This window comes from Grammomys surdaster, unplaced genomic scaffold (genome assembly GCF_004785775.1).
Source record: "Grammomys surdaster isolate TR1022 unplaced genomic scaffold, NIH_TR_1.0 169, whole genome shotgun sequence".
Taxonomy (NCBI): domain Eukaryota; kingdom Metazoa; phylum Chordata; class Mammalia; order Rodentia; family Muridae; genus Grammomys; species Grammomys surdaster.
In genome coordinates this window covers 14,695,727-14,705,932 of record NW_021604617.1, presented here as the reverse complement: position 1 = coordinate 14,705,932, position 10,206 = coordinate 14,695,727, and the positions used below count along the sequence as shown (strand labels likewise).

At 35.9% G+C, this 10,206-nt stretch overlaps 1 protein-coding gene across 1 annotated transcript in view; it reads left to right on the top strand.

Annotated features, from left to right (window-relative positions):
- The window catches only part of Crisp1 (cysteine rich secretory protein 1), a 25,642-nt gene that overhangs the window by 5,247 nt on the left and 10,189 nt on the right, over positions 1-10,206 (top strand). Inside the window, exons 2-5 of the mRNA XM_028766793.1 lie at positions 1,774-1,838; positions 4,680-4,814; positions 7,791-7,881; positions 9,956-10,104. Coding sequence (XP_028622626.1) covers positions 1,774-1,838; positions 4,680-4,814; positions 7,791-7,881; positions 9,956-10,104 — 440 coding nt within the window. The remainder of the gene's footprint in view (positions 1-1,773; positions 1,839-4,679; positions 4,815-7,790; positions 7,882-9,955; positions 10,105-10,206) is intronic.

The following is a 10,206-nucleotide window of genomic DNA, read 5'->3' as shown; positions in this document are numbered from 1 at the left end:
CTCTCTCTCTCTCTCTCTCTCTCTCTCTCTCTCTCTCTCTCTCTCTCGCCTTGGTAATGTATGCAACAAGTTTCTATTCAGACATTAGTAACTATGAAAGCAGACACTTTTTAAGTACTGATTGATTGAAGGAATTAAAGGCCCTCATCAGGTTAGCTATTGTGGTGACAAGTAGAAGAATAGAAGAGTAGCGAAGCAGTCGAGGTGAGAATAGTGGTCAGTATCAGATTTTTAGATGAAAGAATGAGGGAGTAAACATGGGGATAGGGATAAGAGAAGGAAGTGAAAAAACAGGGTGGATACATGTGGGGGTTTGAGTTAATGACAAACTAAAAAGAAGAGAGAAAGATACTTTAAATATCACAACCCATGTCTGTCTCTAGGCTTTGGGGATGTAACAGTAAGAAAAATGGAAACAGAAACAAAAAGAAGGAAGAGAGAAAGAGAGAGGGGGAGGGAGGGAGGAAAGGAGGGGGGAGAGAGAGAGAGAGAGAGAGAGAGAGAGAGCAAACCTGAGGTAGGACAAAAATGTGAGTAACAGTGAAGTAGGTAAATTTTGTAAGACAGAGTTGGCCTACCTCACTGACCTACTGAGCTATATATGTAAGAAACTGCTGTTTGTAGCAGATCTGGGCCTAACTATAATACAAATGGCTAGCTTGAATGTTGTTTTCCTCTTCTTCGCAGTTTTGTTGGATTGTCTCACTATCCTGTTATGGGCAATGCTCTGAGTTGGTTGTTACTGCCCCTATTCTTCCTGTCAGCGTGGATTCCCCAGCTCCCTTTATGTGTAAAGAAGATTGCATGTGGTTGACTGTGAGAATGTGGGTAACACTGGAGAAAATGGAGCTGAAGAGAGTGGATTTGATGAAAAAGGCAGAGCAACACTACATGGTTTATTTAGTAAAGCATCCCTCATGTGATACATTTTTCCAGAGGACATGAGATAGCTGAGAGCAATGACAGGGCAATCATGTGATTACAGAAACAAACATAAGTACTCTTGCTTACTATTTAATTCTTCACAAACCGATTAGGTTGCTTTTCAAGATAAGAAATTTTGATAAAAGATAACTAGTAGGTTTATAGAAATATACATAATATTATATTATGTATATTTCTATAAACATAATAGAAAAACGTGCCACCCCATTTAAAAGCTTATATTCTTTAGTATCTTTGGGATTGATGATCTTTATTAAATAAGAATGAAGATTCATTAGTACCAATTTTGTTATAGCACAAAGACAATTATTCTTAGCCAAGTAACAGAAATGTACAGAATATCTTTATATCACACACATACATCAGTAGTAACATGATCTCCTCCCTTCTGTATATTCTATCAAATAATAAATGACTGACTGATTCTGTCTCATGTTTTATGCTACAGCTATTGTCTCTTTACCTTTTCTTTTACAATTAGGTGCCTATGGGATTAATTTAAATCAATGAAGAAAATGTAGGATAATCTCTTTAGCTTTAATCATTTGATGAACAACCTAAACACCATTTGCTACTTTAATTCTCTATTAATGCACAGTTGTGTATATTCAGTCTCTGGAAATTTGGGAGTTTACATTTTGAGTCCATATCATTTAAATCAGGTATATATTATTTCCTGAATTCCTTTAGCTAAGGCATAATATTGAACTTATTTTCATGTCCCATTAACAAAAAAATCTAACAATATAAAAGCAGTTCAAGGTTTCTTAGAAAACAGTTTTTTACACATTAAGAATAATCTAAAATTTTGTTACTTATATTTTCCAGATATGGCAATGAAACTCATCCTGTTATTGTTTGTTACTGTCTTTGTTCCTGTTGAGACTATCAAAGTATGTAAAGATTATATGTTACATAACTATATTTTACTTAAGGATACCCAACAACCCTGTGATGAATTCTAGAGGTATGAGAGGGGTGTATCAGTTATTTAAATGCTTCATATAATGATGCAGCTAAACAAGTCTTATTTTGTTTTATAAAAAGAATTATTTATTTGTTTTATGTATGACTACACTGTAGCTGTCTCCAGACACACCAGAAGAGAGCATCAGATTCTATTACATATGGTTGTTAGCTGCCATGTAGTTGCTGAGAATTGAACTCAGGACCTCTAGAAGATTAGTCAGTGCTCTTAACCGCTGAGCCATCTCTCCATCCCCAACAAGCCCTATTCTTAATACAGAAGAAGCAAGGATGCAACCAAAGAATAGAAGGCCCAACTGACGATCAAGTTTTGATGACTAGAATTGCTGAGGCTTAAAGTTTAAATTCCACTTTAACTCACTGGGCCCAAGTCTATGTCTTTTTTTTTTATAAACAATAAGAAAGAATAAATAAAAGAAGGCAGGCTAGCATGGAATGTGATAAAGGTGAGGAAGGATGCGGGGAGAAATCATAAAAGCATAGACAAGAACTTCTTTACAATTTACCAATGTGTTTTCATAACCAGATAGGAGAAAATAGACAAATATTGTTATTGTTACATTTCCTCCCACATAACCATGTCTTCATTTGAGCTATATTCTTTTTGATTTTAAGAATGTTATAATTTAAAATTAAATATGAAATTGAAAAGTTCAACTACAAAGATAGGTATGAGACTCAGCAATAGAATCAATGTATGATGCCTGGATCTGATTGTTCATAAAAATAAAACCTTTGGGGTAGTGATATAACTCAGTATTACAACACTTGCCTTGTACATATAATGCCCAGAATTCAATCCCTAGAATTACAAAATATGATAATGATGGTGATGATGATGGTGTTATTGATAATGATGACTTCAGTATTCATGGAAAAATACCAACATCTTCAGTGGTAAAATAGGTGGAGTGTCCTACCAGTTTGTGATCAGTGGATGATAATTTATCATTAGCAACCCAAATAAGACATGGAAAATTACATGGAGCTTAATTTTCTTTATCTAATAATTTATCTAATTATTGACTTAATGTCAATAGATTTTTTTGTAGAACTAGACTGTGTGTGTGTGTGTGTGTGTGTGTGTGTGTGGTTTCTCATGAGCCACGGGGAGACGTTTAAAACAGAAAAAAACAATCACATAATATTATTTTTATCAGCTACTGGAGTGATGGATTGGTGTTACTATGATATCCATGACTCAATGGTCATCTAAGAAGCTGAATATTGAATATTAAGCGTTATGGAAGGCTTCTTCAACTTTCCTTCTGATTCTTTGCTTGTTTTCCTCCTTCTCTGTGGAAGGACAACAAAAACTAGAGGTAACATAAAGTATAGACTGCATGACAAAGACAAAAAGAAAGGTGGGTAGTCAGAAACCCACATGTGCCTTTGTGACCTGGTAGTCTAGGTTACTTCAGTGGACTTGGAACACAAATATAAGAAGGTATGAGCACTACCAGAGTTCAGAAAAAAATTCACGAGGACCTAAGACTTGAGAGGTTTTCAGGCAGATATGTGGATATTAGACCATTATCAAATGGTTAAAGAAATCTGGGTGGACAAGATGAATTTACATAGGAGATTCAATTTTAATAAAAGTAAATGAAACAGAATATCAGAAAAATAGACATTCGCTTATTGTTTTATTATAGAGGTTGTAAATATTTGGAGATTAACAGAGAGGCAAATGTTATGTTTTTCATAAAAATAAAATGTTCAGAGGAGGAAGTCTGTAAATTCTTGTGAGTCTCCCATTTTTTCTTTAATGTAGACAAGAGCTGATTGCAGCAGCCTGTTAGCATGATCCTTTGAAAGGGGCTGGAGTCTGTAGAAGTTCCATTGGAATGTCTTCTCTTGACCTGAATGACTTCTGTTTGATCAAGACACTACTTTGGATTCTGACCATTCTTAAATTTATCTCAATAAACCAGAGGAAGCTAAGGAAGAAACATACATCACTCAAATTACACATTATCTTTGATAACTGATAAAAGAATCCTTGAGAACTAACTATATGTATTTATAAACCACACATATAAAAAGACCCTTTATGACAACTGATGTGAACACAGACTACTTTAGGAAACATTTTTTTTCTTCTTAATGAGTTATGAAGTAAAATGTATATAGTTTTTAAAAGGAGTCATACATTCAAAGCTGCATTCTGAGTTGGAATTTTACTTAACACTTTTTAACACACCCACTTGTTTTAAAAAATCTATTAGGGTTTTTAGATATAAACAAAAAAAAAGATATAATAAACCTGGAGTGTGAAAAGATCACTTAGCCATGTGCTCAAAATACACTTATGATGTTGGTTCTTACACACACACACACACACACATTTTGACAAGAACTCAAGTGTACCTTGTTTATTTAAAGAGTACAGGCATTGCTTTCAGCAATGGTATAGAGAATGAGCTAAGGGAGTGAGTCATTCAGTGAAGAGATGTCAAGCTATAGCCTCTGTGATTCCTATTGGCTAATAACAAGAAATTTTATATGACTCAAAGTATGAATCATAATTTTGAAATTTTCTAAGAATAGCATAATTTGTGTACTGTTTTCAACACAAGGATTTAGAAATACTTAAAACTTGAATACTAATAATTCCGGAATACCAAATATTATTGTTTGTTCACTGTAAGTTCTAATTTCACATTGTCTATAGATCTATATGTAATAGACTTCATGGGACAAGGGCCATTTCAAAGAAGTGATATTAATCAATAATTTTCTGATAGCCTCTCAAACTGCATAGAGCTCTCTATAATAAACTCATCACAGAATCACAAACTGAACCACAAGAGGAAATTGTCAATACACATAATGCCTTCAGGAGACAAGTGTCCCCGCCAGCCAAGAACATGCTGAAAATGGTAAGTTTAAAGCACAGTATTAGTGGAGATGCAAGGGACACTGGTGGCATTTCCTACATTGTGACTTAGTCCTATGAGCTGTGACTATGCCGATTGTTTGGTCATCACAACAAATCTATGACATAACAGCAGAAGAAACTGAGTCTAAGTGGATGTGAATAACTCATGTACATGACAGAGCAACAATTCTGACTCAGTCCCAAGTCAATCTTAGATGCCTTCAGACATGTGACATGTATTTGAGAATCAGGATGTCCAAATTCATAGCTAAAAAATTAGACAAATACTGAAAAAAAAACCTAGTAGTGGGTTTCATTGAACTATGTAGAAATTTAGGGATCTGGCTTTGACAGTGGAAAAACAGAGGGCTTCTACACAAGACAAACTTAGGGTCCTTGGCCAGCATCCTTGGGTAGTCAAGAGTGATGAAGTCCAGATAGCAATGAAGTCCCTAGAACAGTAGTTTTCAAACTATGGGTCTCAGCCCCTTTGGGGGTCACATAGCAGATATGCATTATGGTTTATAACAATAACAAAATTACAGTTATAAATTAGAAATAAATTAATTTTATGATTATCAGTCACCACAATAGGAGAGACTGTATGAAAGCATCACAGAATTAGGAAGGTTGAGAAATACTACCCTAGAAGGTGATCCTAATTGATAGTACACTGTTGTAAATTAAGAAGATGAAGCAACAAGGGAAAAAGAAATGTAGCTTCTGAAAAATTATCTCTGGACCACCTTAAAAATTAGCAGACCTTTATGATAATCTATGTTAAAAGCATCAGTTGTCATAGGTATCCATGTTTGTACTACTGTTAATAAATGTTCTTGAGCTAATAATACTGGTTCGTATTTAGATACTAGTATTCAGACAGACTCCCAGGATGAGGCAGAGGATCACCGGGTGTTCAAATTCAACCTAGGCTACATAGTGAGCGTCAAAAACTTATTCTTGTAACTTCTAAAAGTAATCTAGCTTATTTAAATTTGCACTACAATTGTCTCCATTTCAAGGTGTCTCAAGAATATGATCTTTTTTTTTTAATTTTAAATCCTTGATTCAAAAGTGACATCGACATGGACTCTGATCTTAATTATATTAAGGGTAATTTCCAAATTCCTTTCTGCCAGATGAACAAACACTATTTCTAGGAAGGCCTTCCTATTGAGAAGTCTTATTGTATACAGAAAGTAATTTTGGTCTTTTAAATTTTCTCAGTTAGACACACACATCAAAAAGTAATCTTTCTTACGCAAAAAACCCGAAACAAACCAAAACATGTTTTGGATGCTAAGTAAACTTAGAGAAGTAATTCTATAAGACAGCCACTAGATGGCAGCATACACTCATACAGAATTAATCGTTTTACAGCAATGAGAAAACTTGCCTTTAGTCTGAAGAGCGATAACAATAATATTAATGTTGCTTTCTACATTGTTATTAAGTTCAGTGAAATTAGTGTGTTCTAAAAATTTTGTTAAAACACCAAGTTTACAACACAGAAAAGGAGGAAATTGAGTCTAAAAGAGTTGCAATTGTCCATACATCCTTAGAGAATTTAAACAAAAATCTGCGAGTAAACCATGTAAATTCTATAATTGTGCTTGACAGTGTAGTACATAGGCTGTGAGGAGACTATGTTGATGCTGGTTGCAAGATGGCAAGGATTTCATCGCTACTCCCATGTAGGTATTTCTGAGTGGTTTATAAAACGATGCTTCAAGTGAGTACATACCACACTTAACCCACCCACATGAAGCGTTCAGGATACTGTAGATTAACTGATTCAAGCTCTCTGTTCTGTGACCCTTAAAAGCTTCACAACTCCCGTTTGGGGCTGGAGAGATGGCTCAGCAGGTAAGAACACTGGCTGCTTTTCCAAAAAAAATCAGGGTTCAATTTCCAACACTTGCATGGCAACTCACAACCATCTGTAAACTCCTGTTGCAGGGTATCTGACACACGCAAACAGACACACATGCAGGAAAAACACCAATGGACATTAACAAAAGATAGGATATTTAAAAAATGGTCACATGTAGAATAACATTGTTGTCCCCTTTGAGTTACTGCAAGAGCAGAAGAATATGGTTAGTAACAGCTTCTAGGGACATTAACTTCTTTGCTTTAATCATTATTTGAGGTAGGGATATATGACTCTGCTTGTATTCACAGAAGTCATTTGTATGCTGAGCACACATTCCGAGACTCAGAATATCACAGGTTTATTGTAAGGACTGCCCACTGAACAAAACTTTTGGCATAACTTTCATATTAACTTTACAGATGCTAGAACTCAAAGAGGTGAAAGGACAAGCCCAGGGCTTTCATGTTTGCATCTCTGTCGTCATGATAAAACACTAAGGGAACATAGAGGAGCGGGTTTATTAGGTCTATAATTCCAGATCACAATGCATTGTTGAGGAAAGTCAAGGCAAGGTCTAGAAGAGACCATAGAAGAATGCCTGTTACATGACTTCACCCGCCTGCTTTCTTATATCACCCAGAACCACATACAGTCACTGATCAAGAATATGTCCCCAAAGACATGTTCCCAAGTGAACATGATGAAGGCAGTTCCTCAGGAGCTGTTCTCTCTTTCCAGGTGACTCTATTATTTGTCAAGCTGCCAGCACAGATGTAAAACAACTGACAAGTTATTGGGTTAGCTTTCTCATTGTGATCTGTTTTCCCGAAAGCCTTAACTTAAAATTCTAAGAAATGAACTATGGTCTGAAGGTTATAACCTACTTTTGAATTTGTAATATGACAGGAAACTGAAATGAATTGCACACTTGTCTTCTTGTTCCTACTAGAATATTTAAGAAAAATGTATCCATGTAAAAGTTGAGTTTCCACGAGAAAAGATGTAATGAATCCCACACTTTTTTTTTCCTTACAAAAAGCAAGAGTATTAGGTTGTGAAAGCTAATTTCATTGTGTTTCTGGGTATTCTCTTGCCTTATAGAGTTGGAGTTCAGCTGCTGCAGAAAACGCTAGAATCTTGGCGAGGTACTGTGACAAGTCGTGCAGTGACTCACTTGAGAGGAGACTACCAAGTATGTATGGATCTGCAAGATTCAACTTTAATTAAATAGTTTTTCCAACACTGGAATGAGATGCCGGTGCGGGGGGACATTGATCAGTTTAAAGGGAGGAGGTTTACTTTTATGTCATGGTTTCAGAAAGTTAAGCACATGGTTTTGAGAGAGAACTGAGGCCACATAAATTGATTGAGGGTAAAGTGGACGAGGCTGTTCACCACAAATAAAAAAGAAGCAGGATAGAAAGAGAAAAAAAATAGGTAAAAAGTACATTCTTGACAACAATGCCTTCAAAGATCCAACTCTGTCAGATATGCTCCATTTCTCAAAGTGCCTAGAACCCATTCAGCCTCAGTATCCAGAGAACAATCCTTCAACAAGTGAGACCTTGTAGTTCGGTTTAGATAAAATTACTTTTAAACAAACAAAATTGGTAATGAGATGGGTGGTGGTGGTGCACGCCTGTAATCCCAGCACTTGGGAGGCAGAGGCAGGCGGATTTCTGAGGTCGAGGCCAGCCTGGTCTATAAAGTGAGTTCCAGGACAGCCAGGGCTGTACAGAGAAACCCTGTCTCAAAAAAACAACAACAACAAAAAAAAGTGGTAATGAATAAATTACACTGTCCCGTCCAGCAGGGCATTGAACAGGGGGGTCTGGGGAGATCACCTGAAAGAGAGCCTGAGTGAAACAGGAGAAGATCAGCTTGTCTATAGTCTGATCAAACTGCCGATTTTATTTTTTTCACACAGAGGTTATATACACAAAAAGGCAGGATGTGGAGAAGGGGATGATGCAGGAGCATAGGTGTTCAGGGGAGTACAGATATCTTTCAGAACAGGGTATTGACTGGGTGAAGTTTCAGGGGACAGGTCACTATGACTCCACCTATGATTCACTTTACCTTATCTAAGTTGGTACTATCCACCAAGGCTACACAAGGTCTATGACTATCCACAAGACCTATGACTACTTGTTCTTATCCAGGCTGGTAAATTTCCACCAAAGCTGCCTGTTTACAGTATCTTACAGCTATCTGTTTCAGAGTTTTTCCAGAGAAGCCCAAGATTTGCGTTAGCAGGCTGACTTAGGCCTATTGCTGCTTTTAGGCCTTCAGTGTACAAGCAAGGCTGCCCCTGACATTATACCCCAAAAAAGCATGCATACAAACAACTGGACAAGAGAAAGCTAGCAGATTTAATCAACACTGACCCTCACCTATCTTTGCTGATAAATGGCAACTTGATATTACTGTTTTTAATTTTTAAAAATTTGGATATTTTTAGTTTTATAGTCTAAGTACTCATCAACAGGAGGAAACCATGACCAGCAACACTAATGGATGGAGTACATCTGGAAATCTAGGAGGGTTCTCTTCAAAGCTATCTCAGTTTTCCTCAATTTCATAATGGGGGATTCCCTCAGTTTGGGGGCACTGAGGTATGAGGAAATATAGAACTACCTAGATAAACAATTCTGAGTGCTCAAAGGTAGGCTTCATTTTATTATATAAAATTAATAACTACAATCCAATTTTTAGTGCGTCCTACAAAATTACATAACCCTGTAAGAAATACTTTCTTTCAAACTAATTTTAAAAGATACAAATGCAACTTTATGCCTACAGATTATTGGTATTCTTATGCTATGGTGTTAAATAGTGGGGATATCTTTGTATTCTAGAGAAAGAAAGATCATTCCTCAATACCATATCCTACCTAAAGCATGTATGACAAATGAATCTAACATCTTTTGAAAATGTGTACTCTAGTAACTGCTTTCAACTCCAGAGCCTGCTCACTACCAGCTCCCACATGCTCATACAGACTTTGACCATTATCCTTGAGCTGCTAGGTTAAAGAGGTTGCGATATCTGCAGTCATGATTTCAAAACTTTTTCATCATCTGTCAGTGACATTTCTCACCTGACTTGACCACATGATCATTCAGCAAAATAGATACAAAAACGAGTTTATTTCCTGTTTTAAAATGATGCCTAGGTGATCATGAAAACATTTGTGAAATAAAAGGAGGAGAGCCAATGTATTCTAATTGTTAAAAATATTACACAGTCATTTTTCCTCATTTCAGATACATTTTGTGGAGAAAATATGTTTATGGAACATTATCCCTCTTCCTGGTCAAAAGTAATTGAAATCTGGTACAATGAGTCCAAATACTTCAAATATGGAGAATGGCCATCCACAGATGATGACATCGAAACTTGTCACTACACTCAGGTAATCTGTATCTTCCATGTATATATATATATATGTATATGTATATGTATATGTATATGTATATGTATATGTATATGTATATGTATATGTATATGTATATGT